At 39.0% G+C, this 19446-nt stretch overlaps 1 protein-coding gene across 2 annotated transcripts in view; it reads left to right on the top strand.

The window, feature by feature from the left end:
• MTPN (myotrophin) overlaps positions 1-19446 on the top strand; it is a 55091-nt gene that overhangs the window by 22046 nt on the left and 13599 nt on the right. For both annotated transcript variants that reach the window (XM_007072305.4, XM_027834473.3), the window contains 2 exons: positions 4364-4477; positions 5544-5627. In XM_007072305.4, coding sequence (XP_007072367.1) covers positions 4364-4477; positions 5544-5627 — 198 coding nt within the window. The remainder of the gene's footprint in view (positions 1-4363; positions 4478-5543; positions 5628-19446) is intronic.

The following is a 19446-nucleotide window of genomic DNA, read 5'->3' as shown; positions in this document are numbered from 1 at the left end:
CCACTGTACACTGCAGACTGGCCGCACCACATTTTCAACATACAAAATTCCACATTTGCTGCTGCTCCACTCAGAGTCTAAATTTGTCATCAATAAATGTCTTTTATTTTTCTCTCATGCTCGGTCAAGGGGGAACATATGGTTTGTAGTTCTTTGCGATACTAATAGAAACTATCATCGGGGGTGGGTGTGTGTGAGATAGATATAGAGAGATAGCATATAGCATAAAACCAACTAATGTATAACTGGGAATTCAGAGAAATGGCAGAGGAAAAACATTTTGATATAACCTGTAGCTTTAATTTATTTCTTATAGTTCCTGTTGGACAAAGTGCACCCTAATCAAAAGTTTGAAGTACTCAGGGTTTCTTACTTAGCTTTTACATTAGAGATCTCAAAGGTTTTAGGTGCCAATTTTAAAATCAAATATCCAAAGTTAATCCAATATTTACCAAATATTACTGCCCCTTGGCCTTCTTGATATAGTCATCTGTTGAGAGTGGAAAAAGAGTTGGAAATACAGCTCAACTTCAGTGTTTAGCACTGAAAGCTTTCCTTGAAATTTTATTTCATTGGATATCTAACAGATTAAACAAAGATCTGTGAAGAAGATTTAAAATTTTCTAATCTTGACTGGGAATTTTTGGGGAACATATAAATTAGAATTTATTACCCATGGTTTCCTCTCAAATTTCTTTCTGTAGAGAAGTCTCATTTAATTAAGAAAAAGAGCTGTTCTTACTCTGAAGGTACATCAGTGAAGTCATATTACTTCCTTGAAGTGACTAGTTTATCCAGTAATCTAAATCATGCCATTCCTGTCACCAGGGATCTTGTTGCATTTGATGATTATTAGTGAGAAATGGAAGAGGTGGTATGTGGAGGCGAACTGGTACTGCTTTTTAGGATTTGAACAGGTAACCCAGAATCCAAAAAAAATATCCTTTAATTACTTCAGGAGGGGTTGGATGTTCGTGTTAAGACATTTCTTCAGTTTTATTCAAGATCACAGCTTCCAAATAAACAGTCTTTTAGTTGCACAGTGGTGACATTTTAAAGGGCACTGAGCCAAAATGGAAAGACACTAGTCTAGTATGGTTTAATAGGTTAGTAGGAAAATAATAAGATTTTAAATTATCACTTAATTGTGTTACTTGGAATTTATAATTTATCATTAAACTTACTCATTGTGCCTTCTTAATGGGCTGTTGTCACACTGAATTGTAGGGACAAAGACAAAATCTAATTTACTTCTACAATTTGAGCTGCAAAAGAACTGAAGAATTAAATTAAATGATTGGACTTAATCAGAAAATTATTCAAGCACAGATACGACAAGCCTGTCCTGGGAGCCTTTCAGTTCTAACAAATGAAAGAATGGGTGCTGGAACTGTTAAATTCCCAAACTGCCTAGTACATTTCAGAACCTTGTCCAAAACTGAAAATCTCAACCTAACCTCACTTATTTTCCCCTCAAGGATGTATTGTTAAACAGTTTTAATAAGCATACTGTTGGCCCACATTCTTGTCAATGAATAAACAATCTGAAATATATTTTGATAATGAATTGCCACATTCCAGAAACCTGCTGGCTGCTGTTGTCAAAGAATGGAGAACTGTAAAATGAGACCTGTTAACTTTGAAAAATTGGAATGATTTCTGAAAGAACTTGATTATTTGTTTAGTTTTGAACAGAGGCTTTCAGGAGTCCTGTCGGGGAAGGGAGGGGCACAATGAAGGATAGAGTACTTGAACTATAAAATGTTCAGTATTAATATAATTTTAAAAGGTTACCAAGGTTGTAATAACCTTATATTGACAAGTTGCTTATGAAGTTCTCCTAATTCTTGTACCAGAAGAACAATTTTACTTGAACTTTTTCCAGCGGGTTTACCAATTTCTCTGAAAAGTCTATGAATATATAAAAGGAGCAGATCTGAAGGTGAGTAGTGTGTTGACATTGGTGAGTGGGTTTTATTGCTATTCCTTGTGCATCAACAAAATTGTTTAGTGCATTTGAGTTGGTTATACTTATGTGTATAATCATAATCAATAAATCAGTAAATGTTAAGGTAGAGACAAGTCAATATATGGCAGGTTATTACAAATGGAAGGTGTGGCACAACAATGTAAACTAATGGCACCTTATGCTACCATTTATAGTTAAATTTATGTGGGTAATATCAGCTCTAATCTAGCATTCGCCTAAAAAGTGGAATTATATCGGATTATTTGTTCCCGATTAACTACGTGTGTACAAGTTTTCATTCCAGAAAAAGTGTGTCATCCCAAATTAGCCTCTTCTAAAGTTACTCTAATGCCAAAAATACAAAGGCATTCACTACATTGTTTTATAATGGCGTGGGAATGAGAGATACAAAGGTGAACGGACAGAGCTTAACTTTCTCTGTTTTGGAGGATCCTAGTTATTTGCATACCTTTCTAACCATGAATATTTATGCTGAGTTAGCCAAAACTGGCAGCAATCTGGCTAATTTATATTCACTATGGAACCTACTAAGCCATTGACATATCCAGAGTAATGATTCTCCATGAAGTTAGTTGCCTAAACTTTCCAAGGGAAAGATAAGGGAGGAGAAAATATCCTTGTCTCATGCTATATTGAGTATAAAGTGCACTCTTATTTTATCCATAAACAATCAGTTTAGAGTGCCTGAAGATGCATGTGTCCAGAATACTCCAGCTGTAATTATGGCACAGCATCAGGTGTCCATAAGTAAGGTTGCAACTGGTTCCATTACAAGCCCAATTTTGGCCACCTTTTAAAATTTACAAATTCCGTTGGCCTTAAAATGGGCAAACTGGGACAGAAATACAACTTATTTTTACCAAATTCCAAGCAAATTTGACAACGCTTTCAGAAATAACTCTCTAAAAATTGTTTGTTTCAGACAACTCTTCCATTTTCCACTCTATAACCAAAACCGCACAAGAGTGAGAATTTTGTTTGCTGGACTCCCCATGAATGAGAGTTAATGTACAGAACCAAAATTTTAGTCAATATTTGAGTTAGAAATTTTGATCAACTCTTGAATTTAAATACAGCTTTAAATTAGTGACAAAGCAATGTTTAACTTGATCTCTGGAACTCCTAGGCCAACGTGGTGGTGGTGCCGAGGTCCAGCGGACTTCCGCTGGAAGCAGAACAAGTTGGGGCATGCTTTTGTGAACATCATGAGATTTGCATGGTGGGAGTAGAGACTGGCAGGGAATTTTAATGGAACCTTGAATTGCTGCTGCTTTTGAAGTATCTTTTTGTGAACACCTGAAGGACTTACACAGCAAGGCTGTAAAAGCCACTATCTTCCCTTAAGCGCTAAATTCATTTGCACACTGATTCACTTAACACATGGTACCTGTCAGTGTTCAGAGGCTAAAGCTTTCAGTTGTTGCTAGGTGACAATGACCTGGTTTTATTTTGGGTGGTGTACATCAGCTGAGGGAGGTACAGCTGGTATATTGCAATAATTAGTTTTTTGTTTGTGTTCATCTAGTGAATTCACAGGTGAATACTAACCTTGGTCCTGTTAAAGGAGTAGCATTAATTATCCCTTTTCTTTCACCCTGATTTGGTTGGCTGTTTTCAGTACATCCTTAAGTTTACAGAAAATGAAAGATACTTCAAAAACTGCCATTTAGGTTTTAGATTGGTGTTGATCATATGATGCTGACTCTCTTCTGCAGGTGTCCAGGCTCCTCATTATAAAGAGCCTGAAGACCTGTAAAAGCTGCTAGAAACAAGCAGAACAAGTTAGCCTAGCTATCTCTATTGGTTAGTGGGGGTCATTGGTATGGTAGCTGCCATACGAAAGGAAAAGGGGGTGGAAATAAGAGCCATTCTTGGCTGTTACTGGAGCTGCCATCCACCAACAGAAGAATGCCCAGAAAAGGAGAAAATGAGGCAGCTAAGCAGCATGTACAGTAGGGTTAGAAGGCTGCACAGTTGGTTTAGAGGAAAATGGAATCGAGCTGCATGAAAATATGTTCAGAGGGAGGGGAGCAAAGGGAGATGGGGATGATAAAATGAGAGACTGACTATCTTCAAAGAACAAACGTTTATTGGATTACATATGTCTTAAAAATACCCAATACTTAACTTCCTAAGTAAGCAGTTGTTGTATTTGACATACAGATGTTGTTCAGTCACGAGAAGGGAGGTAGACTGCAAGGCAATCTCTGGAATGTTGTCTACATCTGAAAAAGCAGAGGGGCTCCAGTCTCTTGGGTTTTTTCTTGAGTGGTAACTCAATGTTTTCTGAGATGTTGGACCTTCTTTTTTCTTTTTTTAAAGGATATTGCATAAATAAGGAAATCTGACATGTTTTACTTTGTTTTTTATAAGGGTGAAGATGTCAACCGGACACTGGAAGGTGGGAGGAAACCTCTTCACTATGCAGCAGATTGTGGGCAGCTTGAGATTCTGGAATTTCTGCTATTAAAAGGAGCTGATATTAATGTATGTTTAGCAAATTGCAGGCAGACTTTGACTTACATTGTGTGCCTTGTGTAATTGTTTGGGTTAGATGTGTAAAGAGCTTTTTGTGAAAGACTCATTGTGAAAGACTGAGGCAAATGTATCAAATGAAATATATCAATTTCATATAATAGATCACTGAGTGAAATGTTTTAAGAACAAAACAGAGGCTTGAAGCTTAAACTGACATTTACATATACATTTTATAGCATGTAAATTACACACAGTGCAGAAATCAAGTTCCATTTGCTAGTTTCCATTAAAAATACAGATTGTCTGGTCAGTGAAAACCAGGATTCAGCAGTCTCATCTGGCCTTTTTGAGAGTTTAAGATATCGTGAAGTTGTTATACATTGCTATACTGGGAGAAGATTCTTGTTTAAACTTAAATTATGACAGAGTGGTGTCTGAGGCAAACTTTTATCTCCTATTCAGCCAGAGATTTGTGAGGACTACAGCTAGCACCTGTAAACAGTACACTTCAATCATTCTGCACACTTTAAAACCCCCAAACTTTAGAAAGTTGTTTGGAATTGACCAGTTAACTTACAAGTCTCTCTTCTTTGTTTCTTTGTGTTGGGGAGAGGTGGACACTTCCTTTTCGCTTGTGTTCTCTTTTCTGCTTTCCTTTTTGTTCTCTTATATCTTGCTGTGAACCTGTAGCTATTCTGTATAGTTTGGCATTAATATATCTCTAACTATTCCCCTTTCACCCTGGGGGGACCTAAATGGACTTTCCAGCAAGACACACAAAACAAATTTGGTGTTTTGTAGTCAAGCTGTTGTGGAGATATGAGCCAAGAAAGTTTTCCAGAAAGTTATCAGTCTGCAACAGGAAAATCCTTTTAAAACAGTAACTTTGAAATTCCTGACTTTTATTGTTTGTTTTTTCAGGAGGGTGGGCACATTTAAAAAATCAGCTTAGTTTTTTGTTAACTTTTCATTATAGTAAAAATCAATGTACATAACGTAAAGGCTGAAATGTTACCTTTTTAAATACAAGTGTGAACTTGTGCTTCAATAATTGCCTTGGTTCCTGTCTTTACAGGCTCCAGATAAACATCATATCACACCACTTCTATCAGCAGTCTATGAGGGTCATGTCACTTGTGTGAAATTGCTTCTGTCAAAGGTGAGACTTAAATAAATGTTTACCCAATGCTTGCTCTTATAACTTGCTCATTGATGAAGTTCAGTACTCTGACTTTAACAGTAACAAGGTGGAACAAAAAGAAAAGGAGGACTTGTGGCACCTTAGAGACTAACCAATTTATTTGAGCATAAGCTTTCGTGAGCTAGAGCTCACTTCATCGGATGCATTCAGTGGAACAAGTGGGTTCAAAATAACTGAACAGGATAGTCATTCATGTTATCAGACCAGAGGCTGGCACTTCATTATGCAGAAACCAATATTTGGTGCTGCTGCTTACTTGCTGCACATGGGCTAAGGGAGCAGGTTAAAAAAAAAAGTGATTGTCTGCTCATTTTATGTAAGATTACCATTTGGCATTTCGTATTTTGGTAGATGCAACACTTGGTTGCTTTTTCAGAGTCCAGCATATTTGCTGGAAGGGTGACCAGGGAAAAGTCCTATTTAAAAATTTCCCTTTTCTCTAACTGTTTTTAATTCTGAAATGTCTTTTGATCCCCCTACTCTTATTTGGGCACAGTTATCCAGAGCCCCACAGTCTGTATTGGTTGCAATAGAAATAGAAAATCTATTTAGTCAGTAGAATTTAGTTTATAATGAGAAGTGATTTTACTGAACCTTTAAGATCACTGTCAAAATGGAGTACAACTTTCTCAGTTGAATGACTTGCAGGTGTAGATGTACTGTCAGGCTTAGCATCTTTGCTGACATCCCACAGTTTCTGTAACTTCATTATTACAGAACTGATGTACTTTCAGAAACTATTAAATGCATAAATTAAGATTGCTCTAAATTTATTCCTGATACCAACTTAATGAATGAAATCTGAAATCAGTGCTATTATGATCTCCCCCTTCCTGGTGCATACCTTGTTCAACACTAGTTCAGCCTTTTACCCCTTAGCTTCCTCTCAGGACACATGCCTGTAAAATATCAGGTGATCTTGGCTGCTTTTCCTAACTCTATTTGGAGGCCCTGCAGATCTCTTCAAAACCTCATCAGTTAATTCCACCTTCAACTTCTGGATTTGAAAAACTATCAAATTTGTAATTACTTTTATTAAACACAATAGCTTTCACTAATCCTTCTACTACTTACTCCACTAGGGAAAGCGTAATCTTATAAGAGCCCAGCAATGCTTCCTTTCCTGATCACAGTCCAGCTCCCTACCTCGTCTATGATCCATCTTCTTCAGGAACCAACCGACAATCCTTCAAATTCAAAACCCGCAAAGTTCCGAACAGGCAGTCTGGGTGGAGCTTCCATTCAGGAGTCCGAGCTCCTGTGTTTTTGTGCACCCAGCTGCATATATTCTTTTTTGGTCTTTGTTCCACAACTTACCATGGTTTACAATTTTGCTTAATGCTTATCTGCAGCATCTCACTATACAATTTCTATTCTTTGGGGAATTTGCGCAGAATTCATGTCCCCCACGGATTTCTTTGCTTCCCTGCAGAAAAATGACTTTCTGACAGGGAAGCAAAGGAAAGCTGCAAGAACAGTTACGCACCACTCCCTAGCTGCGCAGGTACATCGTTTCAGGCACCCAGAGGAGCTGGCAGAGAGGTAAATCACCGCAGGGCTGGGGACACCCCACCCAGTGGCTCCTACCCCTGAGCCAGGATCATCTGCTAGTCCTGGCTGGGCTGGAGGCAGGGGAGGACGGGATTTCCTCTTCCCCTGCTAGAGTGGCTGTGTCAGACCCACCCTCAAAAACCTCCCCCAGCTGCAGGAATCTCCGTATCCTCTCCTGCTTCCTGCCTCCATCACTCCTCAGCTGTGGGGATAGGGGTCACTGTATGGGGAGCTGCTCCCCCATCCACCCAGTCCCCATTCATCTGGACCTCCCATACCCAGACACCCCTGCCAAGCATCACCCCGTAAACCCAGAGTCCCCCAGCCCTCCATACCCAAGCCCGCCCCACTGAATCTCAACCCCTACAATTAGAGCATCTCTGCACCCAGGTCTCCAGACCCCCACCCCTGCACCCAGACCATCTCCCCTCATACCCCCACCCTGACAAGCCTCACCCCCATGCACCACCCTGAGCCCCCACATCTAGATCACTACACCATTGACCCCCAAATAGCTGCACCATGGCAAGTATGATCACAGCTAATGGAATATGAATTCTAAAAGAATACATGAATATTAAGACTACACGTCTTTGGTTTTTATCACAGTAGTACTGCCTAGTTAATTTCCTTTTTAAACTTTTCTGATGTGGTGAAGTAATATAGCATTTCTCATATACAAGTTACGGAAATGCAGTCTCAATGAAATTACTATAAGGTGAGTGCACAACAAGTTGAAAAATGGTACTCAAAATAGTTATCAATGGTTCGCTGTCAAACTGGGAGAGCAGATATATTGTGGTTCTGCAGGGGTCAGTCCTGGATCTGCTACTATTCAATATTAATATTAGACTTGGATGATGGAGTGGAGAGTATCCTTTAAAAAAAAAAATCTGCAGATGACACAAATCTGGGAGGGGTTGCAAGCACTTTGGAGGACGGGATTAGAATTCAAAACAAGCATGACAAATTGGAGGATTAGTCTGAATTCAACAAGATGAAATTCATTAAAAACAAATGCAGAGTATTATACTTAGGAAGAAAAAATCAAATACCCAACTACAAAATGGGGAATAACTAGCTAGGGGTAGTACTGCAAAAAGGAATATGGTAGTTTATAGTCATTTGCAATTTGAGTAGTCAGTGTGATGTAGTTGTGAAAAAGGCAAGTGTTGTTCTGAAGTGTATTGACAGGAGTGTTGTATGTGAGACGCGAAGGTAATTGTCCCACTCTACTTGGCACTGGTAAGACCTCAACTGAAGTATTGTGTCCAGTTCAGAGGAGAGCAACAAAAATAATAAAATTTCAAAAATCTGACCTATGAGAGAAAGTTAAAACCTGGTAATATTTCCTTTTGAGAAAAAGGAGAATGAGGGGGGATCTGATAAGCCTTCAAATATGTTAAGGGCTGCTATAAAGAGGATTGTGATTAGAGGACACAGAGATCAACCAAAGATAGGACAAGAAGTAATCAAGTTAATCTTCAGCAAAGGTTAGATATTAGGAAAACTTTCTGACTAAAGGGTAGTTGGTCTCTGAAGTAGACTTCCAAAGTAGGTTGTGGAAGCCTCATCAGTGGGGATTTTTAAGAACAGGTTGGACAAAAACCTGTCGGGGATGGTCTAGGTTTACTTGTCCAGCCTGAGCTGAGACAGGACCGTGATGACTTTTTGAGGTCCCTTCCAGCCTTGCATTATTGTGATTCTGGAAGGGGTGTGAGATTTTCCTTAATTAGCCAAAAGCTTCAGGTGCATTTTATCCAAGTTAAACATTGACCCTCACTGTTGTCCGAGTCAGGCTTTTTCATAAATATATCACTGTCCACCTGGTGGATGATAGAGTTGTGACTATACGTTTAGAGTCCTGAAAGCAAATGTCAACCAGTTCTTACACAGTAACAGATAACCTGAATGCTGGATATGGCCATAATGCCGTTACAACCTTGTATGTGTACCTCCAGATTAATTATAAATCTGCAGTACCAACTTTGTGTAAACAGCAAGTTTACCGTGAAACTCATTCACCGAAGCTTACTGCGCTCTGTTTTGCCCAACACAATGCAGACACTGGTTTTCATCAGCCATTGTTAGCTCATGACTTAAAAGAACTTCATATTTTATGACCAAATGTCTTAAATAGTATGTTTTTCAATACACCAAATCCGCCTAAGATTTTTCTGGCTGTTCGTGTGAAATGCTTACATTCTAATAAACAAGCCCAAGGCAACCAAGTAATTCAGGGAAAGTAGCACCAGTTTTCTAATTCTTCAGGCAGAGTTTAGTGTTGCCACTGTTCCCTATTCCCTCAATTAGCTAATACCAATGGAAGCAATGGATTCAAATGTTGCATTTACTGGGACTCAGCTGAAGTTGAATTTTCTGACCAGATCAGTTAAATGTCTGAGGCGGTGTTCTCTGTGATCAGACAGACCTGTTCAATGTATTAAACACCTTAGGACCCTCGTCCAAGTGACACATTGCCATGGTTTGTCTGTTCTGTGGTCTGAATTACTCATGCTCTTGAAGTGTAGTTACTTAAACTGTGAAACGATCTTAAAATGTAGTAAAGTCTGCATGTGACTAACTTAAAGCTAAATAATTTATATTTTGAAAAATGACTGGAGGAGGGAAGGCCATTTTACAGGCTATAGATCAAGCAGAGAATCAAGAATATATAGGAGTTGTGAAATGGGAGACTTCATACTGGGGTTTAGAGTGTGCAAAGCAGAGTTTCCAGCTTAATAATGGCTGGATCTGACACTGTGTGTTAAGTTTATTTTGAAACACTTCTAAAAGACTTCACATCAGAGCCCACAGAGGACTGACTGCTTAGCTTTTGTGTGTGGCTAAACAAGACTGTCACGTTCATTACGAATCCAACTTTTATTTTGGTTGTGTAATATTTTCTCTTGCGAAAGAGATCCTTTGATACGATTCTCCTGTGTCCCTACCATCAAATCTTTCAGGGTTGTGAGCTGGAGTTGTATTTAACTGCCTCTGCAAAAATAGTGAAGTAATGTTGAAGAAAGAAAGTAAAAGAGCTTAAATAATTCCAAATATAGTAAAGAAGTGGATTTAGAGTTTGTAAAAAAAAAAAAAAAAAAAAATACAATGGGAGGGAATCCATTCTACCCTGTCTGAAGATCAAATGTTCTGTCAAAGCTATAAGTGGCAAATAGGTCGCTATACAAACGGTGTTCAGAACCTGTTATTCTGTTGGAAATAGACATAAGGTTAGCTTTTGAGATGGAGGGCCTCTTTTTCAGCTGTCAGCTTGAACATAAGAGAACACTTTCACAAAAAATGAATTTTTGTCTGGTAATCCTATGTAATTAATGGATTCCTTTTCCTTGGGTGAGCTGAAGGAAGTTAGGTCAAGACCTTTGAAGACACCAGGGGGTAGAATTGATGCTGTCCCAGATAACCCAGCGGGGGATGGTTCTTCCAGAATAGTATAAATGTCAGCTGGAAGACCAATAAACTTGTCGCAGACTGGTGAACAATAGTGACAGATTTGCCTTCTGGGCCAGTTCTCCATAAATTTAGTAATCCTGCTGCTACGAAAGATACTATTTTAGCTGCACCCCCCACTGTCTCAGCATGCTACATTTCAGTTACTATTGCCTATTCAGGTTGAAAACGTCTCTTCTGTTGCTTGATTTTTGAATCCCAGCTGACTCAATCCCTAGAACTTGATATTCCCTACCCCTTTCTCCACACACATTCAATATCAGCCCTATTGTCAAATACATAATTGGAGGGGAGAGGATCAGAACTTAAACATTATTTAACAAGGTAGTTATTTTCAAGATGAGGACATTCTAAAATGTTAACTTATGCACTTCCTGACTTCTTTGCTCTGAGCTGTGCTACCTTAACATTGCATAACTAATGTTTTTGCATTTAATAATGTGTCTAAGTGGATAGTTGATATAAGTAAAGGAACATAACGGTTTAGTGAAGTAAGAAGAATATAGGCCACTTTCATACCTGTACCTGAATTGTGGTAATTAAAATAGAATAAGAAATCCAGTGAAGAATAACTAGGAAGTATCTAGTAAGTGAAAAGATGCTGAAGCATGTGACCTATAAATGCCCCCATACCAATTAATTTCCTACCACTTGCTGCAGTATGTGGGTACTCAAGATTTTATTTAAAACCAGAGGTTTTTACTGTGTCAGTACATTACTTTTTATATAAGACTCTGAGAAGACCTTGGTTAGAGTATGTTCTGTGCACCAAGAACTGCTCAAAGAGAGTGCAAAATGTATGCTACTATGAAAGTGTAGTTTATAAAGAAGAAAGTTAGGCTTAGTCAAGGTGACCTACAGTAATCGAAAGCTTTAAAAATTCTGGAGGAGAATGATTTAACCGGTGCAGGAAAACTGTTTGCTCTTACACAGAGCATAAAAACAGAGCTTTAAAGATTACTCTATTTGGCAGCAGTAAAAGCATTTAGGCACAACTTATTCGCATAGGCTACTAAATGTATAGAAGAAGTTAAGGTCCATTGAAGCAAGAAGCTGTCAAGCTGTGATCCATCAAGATGAGATCGTAACTGCAAAAATGTTGACCGCCTCTTGAAATTGCAGGACAAAAAGTCTGGACCATTTGGTTTTTAATACTTCACAGTTAATCAAACTACAGTGTCGAAACGTTGGGAGACATCAAAAGAAACCTTGAGCCTTGCAAAGTTTGTAGTTAGTGTATGCAGGTAAGACCCAATTATATCAAATGCAGAGTTATCCAAAACTATCTTGGCCCTCATAATTGAGACTTCTGTAAAATTTGTACTGCAGCCTACATGTGTATACATAACTCTGAAGTCTAATTGGGGTTTATCTGTAATATTTAGCTATGTATTGGAAATCTGAGCTTGTCTGTGGCATTCACCGATGTAAAAATTCCTGTACATCATAGCTGACTGCTTCCGATACAGTCTTAATTAGAATTTTATTTGGCCTCTGTTAAAATAGGGTTTCTCCAAATTGTCCAGTTCGTGTTGGCTCTCTCACTAACAGTCATTGTGGGTGGGTTTTTTTAACTCCTAAAATTAGGAGAATGCTTACTTAGTTTTTGGATCTAGTCCCTTTTGAACATTTATAACATGGACATCTGTCCATTAATTCACCTTCTGGAGGCATCTGGCATTGATCGATAAAAATCAGGGAAACTAACTTGAGGCTGAATGTTTATCCTTCACCTGCCTTGTTAGAGTCAATAAGACACGTACAAATAATTGTTTGGTATTGCCTTCAATAACTGGACACAAGGGGGAAGATGGAGGGTTTTAAGTGAAATTTAATTTTTACCTCTGAATTTTCTACCTCTTGCTGTTTTTCAACCCAGCCCTTTGAAAGTTTTAAAAGGCATGAAAGTTTTACTTTTTTTTTTAATGAAAATATTATGTGAGGTACAATTTCTTTAGTGGGTAATGTATGAGAGTCTACATTTTAAACTTCTCCTGATTAGACATGGTGTACCCCTTTAAAGCTGTCACGTATCTTGGCAAAACTCAGTATAACCTCTGGAGGGACAAAATAGATAAGAATATCTACAGAAGTTGTGAATCAGAATTGCGTTGTACTGCTGCGTGTGAAATTTACATAGCAACTGTCCAGTCTTATCTGCTCTTATTGTTAGATGTACAAAATATTACAATAAGCTGAATGTAAATAGGGTTAACAAATGTGCAAGACAACATAACTAAAATACTAGTTACTGCAAAAAACACTTTTTTAAAACAGCTTACCTCATTCACTATGCTAATGCTAATGATGTAGCTCTTGGCTCACTTCATATACTCTAGGTGGCAATGGCAATATAATAGTGTACCAAGTTTTAAAGATGGCTAGCCCAGATTAAAAATTTCTAACTATTAGACATTTACCTACCTACAGGCAGCCACTGCTGGCTCTGCTTTGTCCTCTCTTCCAGTTAAATAAGGGGCTCCATTTCTTTGCCTCTCATCTGCTGCAGGAGAATCATTTTCCTGGCCCTCCCTAAAATTCTACAGCCAGCACTGGTCCTGTGATCAGAAGTCTGGTGTATTGCACTTTTTGAATAGGCAGAAGTCTGCTTGCTATGCCTATAACTGAATGCTACATGGTTTCTGATTCCAGATTGAATAGAGCAAATTGCTGACTTAAACTGTTCTGTACTCTGGTCCCGTTTCAGTCATGGAAAACATTTAAAAAATATATATATATTTCCAAAAGAGCATCTTGATTTAAATAAGGTATCTTACTGAATTGCTCCTACGAATGATGGAGTAACTACCCAAGAGGAAACTAAAATCTTACTCTGGAAAAAAGTCTGTAAAATCAGTGACATAAGAGTTTTTAATGTTAAATGTTTTTGTTTTTTAGTAGTGAAAGTTCTCCCTCAGTCAGTGATGGACCTAAATCCTAAAGCATCTGGGAACCTGACTGAACCGTAAAACTCAAACTCAATATGATGGGGACATAAGTGATCAGTTCATGAATGTTTTTTTGTTTTGTTTTTTTCTGGGCAGGTGAAGGAGAGGAGGAAGGAAAGTTTATTTAAAACTTTAATTGCTTTTAACTTAATGTTCTATAGGATTCTCTTTTTTAAAACTAGACAGTTAACCACTCAATAAGTAATACCTATTCCTTATATGAGAACGTGTCCACTAGGAGACAACAGAAGGCAACACTGTGTAGAGCTGTAGCCCGCAGACTAGATTTTTAGTTTGTTTTATAGGCCCATAGATAAAATAATTGTACTATCACTTGCTGAGGAGACTGACTTCCTAATAATAATAATAAAATTGGAGGTAGTGCTGACAGCTGAAACCATAGTACTACATCCCAGAAAATACTATAACTGTCATAACCATGCCTATCTGCAAGTCTTATCTTAAGAAGCAGTGTTTTATGGAGTGACTGGTGGCAAATCCACAGGAAAAGATTGTGGCTAAGTTTCCATTAAAAGCAGAATTTTCTGCTTTCTAAAATCCATCTCCACCCCCTCTCACGTTCCATTCCACCCCACCCCCCACAAAATCTGCCCACAAAGCTGTGTAAGTCAAGAGCTAGGATAGAATTTATGGGGAAAATTCCAAGTAATTTAAACAGTCTTTTGTGAGATAAAGCACATTTTAAGTGGTTTTTTAATAGCTGGAAACTTTTTTGTAAGATCCTAGAGATAAAAATGACAATTGAGAGAAGACTTCATTTGACTAGTTTGCAGGAGATATAGTACATGGTACTGTAAAGGTCAATAATTCATGTCCTTAGGAACACCCATGGATCACGGGCAGTCCCTACTCAGCTGAACTGGTAGCTTCATTCACAACTTTGGCACAGCTCCCTGCCTGCTTCAAACCTACCAGGGTACATAGGTACAGAAAGGGGTGCTGGTCTTGAAACTCTTGACAGGAGAATAGTTAACAGTTCAGCTGCTCAAGTTAACAGACTTTCTGTAATTCAGTTAAGTCCCTGTCTGATGTACCACAGTTGGTTCATCTGACTGGAGGAAGTGGTTGGAGGAAGGAGGGAAGGGGACAGATGCATAAGCAGTATTGGAGGTTACAGTCAACGGGACCCTTTTGTAGTGTTCCTGGAACTCAGCTCTCTTAGCCCCGAGTCTTCAGTAACCTCCCTGCTGCAACTGTTGGTGGAGATGGAGATTCTAAGGAAGATTAGAAGGCAATCATCCTCATCAAATTTGAGATGTGAAGGGCAACGGACCTTCTGAGGCCCTTATCAGAATCCCATAGAGCCCTGCAAATCCACGGATATCTGTGAAGGGCTCTATCCATTTAGACACTACAAAATCACTACAGCCTTTTGGATTCTTTTTTTTTTTTTTTTTTTTTTTTTTTTTTTTTTTTTTTAACATTAAAGCAAAGTAAATGTCTTCTCCCTTAGATTACATATTTAATTATTTACATTAGGTGTTGAATACCCATATTCAGGAAAGATACAAAGAAAATAGAGCATTGAGTGCATACATCCTTAACGCTACATCGTTTCTTTTTAGAATCTGTTCATATTCATAAAGTTTAAGCTATCTCTGGGATTCTGTGTTGGCCCTGATAAGAATGGAAAAGCAATTTTGCAGCATTTGGTTGGCCTTGCAGAGTAACCATCAGTAAACTAGATGCTTGAAATTTCAGTGAACTTATATCTTTATGGACTTGAAATGCTCAGCGGAATTTCAAGTGGGGGCTAAGAGAACTTTCTGGGAGCAAAAATATGTAATTGGCAATTAGTCAAGTATGTCACTTTTAATGCTGCTGCAGTTGCTGCTTCTTATTCCTGAGGGCATTTTGCGCCAAAAAAAAGAAAAATTATGTGCACAATCTTTTAAAATTCTGCTAATTTTGTGTGTCAAATATCGAGGCTCCATCATGGCACTGAGGAGCACGGGCTACTGGCTGCACAAAGGTAGGAGATCACTGTGCAGTTTCCCCTGGGACACGGACTCAGCAGTGAGGTTGCACCCAACCCTGACACAGCACAAGGACTGGGCCTGCCCCAGAAACACCCCAGGGCCCTCCCCTCCATGACAGGTGCACCAGGTGTGGACAGGCAGGATCAGCAAGGCAGGATCCAAGTGTGGAGGGGCTTAGTGTTGAGGGATCCAGGTGTGGGTTGAGGGGGTTCTGTGTGGGACAGTCTGGGTGTGGGCAGCTCAATGGGGGATCCAGGTACAGGGGGGATTCTGGATGCACAAGGGCTTGTTGGGGGGGGGGGGGGCGGTTCGGGGGGTCTGAGTGTGGGTGGGTGAGGCTTGGCGGAGGGTCTGGGGGGGGTCTGGATGGACAGGGGTTGGGTGAATGGGGGAGCAGCACCCTGTACTAGGATCCCTCCCCCTGCAGCTGAGGGGCTATGGGTGCAGGAAGCTGTGTAGAGGGGGAGTTTGCAGAGTTTCCTTCAGCTGGGGGTGGGTCTGACCTGGCCCCAGATGCTATGCAAGGGAAGAGGAAATCCTGTCCTCCCCAGTCTAGCCAGGACTAGCAGCTGAGCCCGGTGCAGGATAGGAGTCACCATCCAGGTCTTCCCCAGTCCCGCCTCCTGCCCCACAGTGATTTACCTCTCTCCCTGCTACCCTGAGCCCCTAAAACATACTGCTGGGGAGGGCCTCATGACCACTCTTGTGGCTTCTCTTTGCTTCCCTGTCAGAAAGTCATTTTTATGGGGAGAAACAAAGAAATCTGCAGCGGACATAAATTCTGCACCAATGCAGTGGCGCAAAATTCCCCCAGGAGTAACTTCTGGTCAGTTCTTTACCAGTACTGACATTGGCTACGAGGGAGCATTCTCTCTCAGGCTTTGATCTACTAATGTAGTTGCACTGAAGTTCCTGGGGGAATGAAAATATAGAATAAAATTTACTATAGTGGTTTTGTACTTACCTTTTAAGAAGTGCAAAAATGTTTTTCATGTGTTATGGAAGCATGGCCTTTTGCTTAAGGTATTTGAACTTTTGGTTTAATACATCAATATATCTTAAGATGGTGATATTCTACAAGTACAAGCATTTTCATGTGATATGAAAGTCAAATGTAATCAATAATTAAGTAATAAATAATCTATCCAAGAGGCAAAACATTTACATTTCTTTAATGTGCAAAATAAAATACAAAAGAACCTACTGATATTTAGCATGAGATTTGTGAGTGATTCAGTATAAAGCTGATAAGACTCTCGCATAAGGCTTATGGCACTGAGACACTTGTCTCCTGAAGTGCATGGTTTCTGTTCCCTTTCTGCATGGTTTCCCCAAGCCACATGCTTCTGCAAAAGTTAGGGGTGTCTGTTTCTCATAGTCGTAGCCCTTTAGAACTCCTGCATCAGTGGAAACACTCGACTGTGTTTCCATTCAGACTTTTTTCTCAAAAAAGTAAAAATTGATTTGCTCAGTTTGATTTATTACTTGCAGCAAAGTGAGGTTTATTTGGAAAATTTTGAGATTGCAGGTGATTGAGTGTTCTCAGGCATTGCTGTCACACTAATCATAGTGATTGTCTGCAGTCTATTACAGGCATGATTTTGACAGATTGGGTTCATTAAATGTTTTCACATCAGTTGTCTTTTTCTGATGGTTCAGGCCTGTCTGATATCACCTAAACCACAAGCACTGATAAACCATCAGGAAGTTGCCAAGCTGAACCTGAGGGACAAAAGTAACATTTTCTTTGGGATTACTGGTAGATAGGGCCGAGAACCCTTCCGAATTGTGTTAACCCTAAAACCTTTAAGGGTCAAAACTCACTAACTCTTGTTTAGTGTTTCTAGCCCCTCTGTTTGCAACTAGTTATGCAATTTGAAAACAGATTTAAGTGGCAAGAATTAGACTTTGTGGTGGGGGACATTTAAATGTATGCAAACTCCTTTCTGTCCATTACAACAGTAAAAGATAGTTTGAGGGAGAATGCCAGTTTCTCTGGTACAAAACCAAAATGGTGGGTTACCAAAATCACTCCTTTTATTTCTTTAAAATACTGGTTATTTCCCATCAAAACTCTCATAGCTAGCAAAGCATAGCTGGCTAGGAAATACTAATCAGAATAGTAGATACAAATCCCACTGTTTTATGCCAGGCTCCTGAAAATGTTCTAAATTAGTATTTTGATTTGAAAAAGTTGTATCTAGGGGAAAAATAGAACTGTATTTGCCTATTTTACCAAAAGGCAATTGTGGTCTTATACTGTCCAATACCTAAACAATGGATAGTAATATAGCTGATGTGAAGTTTTAAAGTAGGAGTGTGAAATGTTGACATTCTGAGATGCAGAGCACACTTTGGGGGTCAACATACTTGGCTTCCCGCAATGAATTAGCACTTTGTCATACCCATTTAGAAGGAAAATTGGGCTGCTGAAGTAATCCTCTTCTTTTGTGGCACAGCAAGACCTTTCTGCCAGAGCATGCACCTAACATTAACTGTGAGACTGCATTTTCAAATGCGTTTGAGACATGACCTGAGATGCAATTTTAAAAATAACCTTCCGAGCAGTGATACTCAAACCTCAGTGGCTCAGGAGCAAAAATAGCTATCAGTGTTACGCAAAAGAGCCACAGTAGTGTGAATTCATTGTTTAGTTTACTATAGTACTATATTTAAACAGTATGATGGGAAATATTTAGTGATTATTTTCATATAGAATATAAAGTAATACTAAAATACTTAGTCAGTCATTTTGCTGTGAGAATAATTATATATTCTCACAGCAAAATAATAAAATAATACCAGGTCAACTACAGTCAGTTAATAACATAGTAAAAGCATCCTAATTGGTTGTTAATTAAATCAGTGTTTTAATATTATGAGCTGCAAAGAGCCACAGGAGACACATTAAAGAGCCACTTGAGGCTCACGAGCCTCAGTCTGGGTATCACTACAACAGAGGGTAATTTTTTTTGTACTTCGCCTTTGCCAAGATGTGTGCGGTAAATTCTCAAGATTTGCATATAAATAAAGTTACACTAGTCGTGACATGCATGCTTACGAACTCCCTGGCAAGAAAGTTTGATCTCCCTAATGCTGTTTCTGACTACTTCAACCTATATTTAACAAAAAACCTCTTGTTTTTGGAGGCATAAAAGTTGGCTAATAGCCAATAGGTTTACTTGTCAAAGCTTAGTTTCAAATCCTTGTTGGGTCTCAACTGAAAATTAGTCTGGCCTTTTCCTTCTGTGTGGGCATGTGGCTGAATCCCAGTTTCTCAAAGATCTTTCTACTCCAAAAAGTCTTAGGGCTCAAATAATGACAGCTTCGTAAGGTTGAAGTGCCTTGGCAATAATGGATGGATAAGCCTTACACAGTTTCTTGAGTTAATCTTGGTTCAGACCATCACTGAAAGTCCCTTACTTGTGAGCCCTAAACTTGCCCACATGTGATGTGGTTTTTTTTAAAGCTCTGTTTCTTCAATTGCATGGAATTAGGGTTATACTGAAATACGGTAAATCACCCATGTGATTTCTGTTGAATGCAGAAAGATATTTGATGCAAAAGTAACGTGTGACTTCAGATCGGAAAATTAAAGGAAAAAATGGACTAAACTGTAGCTCACGAAAGCTTATGCTCAAATAAATTGGTTAGTCTCTAAGGTGCCACTAGTACTCCTTTTCTTTTTGCAAATACAGACTAACACGGCTGCTACTCTGAAACCTAAAACTATACTGCAGTTGTTTGGGGAATCAGAACTTGGGCAAAAAAATTGAGAAAAGCAGGGCAGTTTTGTTTTTGTTTTGA

Source organism: Chelonia mydas, chromosome 1 (assembly GCF_015237465.2).
Source record: "Chelonia mydas isolate rCheMyd1 chromosome 1, rCheMyd1.pri.v2, whole genome shotgun sequence".
Taxonomy (NCBI): domain Eukaryota; kingdom Metazoa; phylum Chordata; order Testudines; family Cheloniidae; genus Chelonia; species Chelonia mydas.
This window is presented reverse-complemented; position numbering and strand designations above follow the sequence as displayed.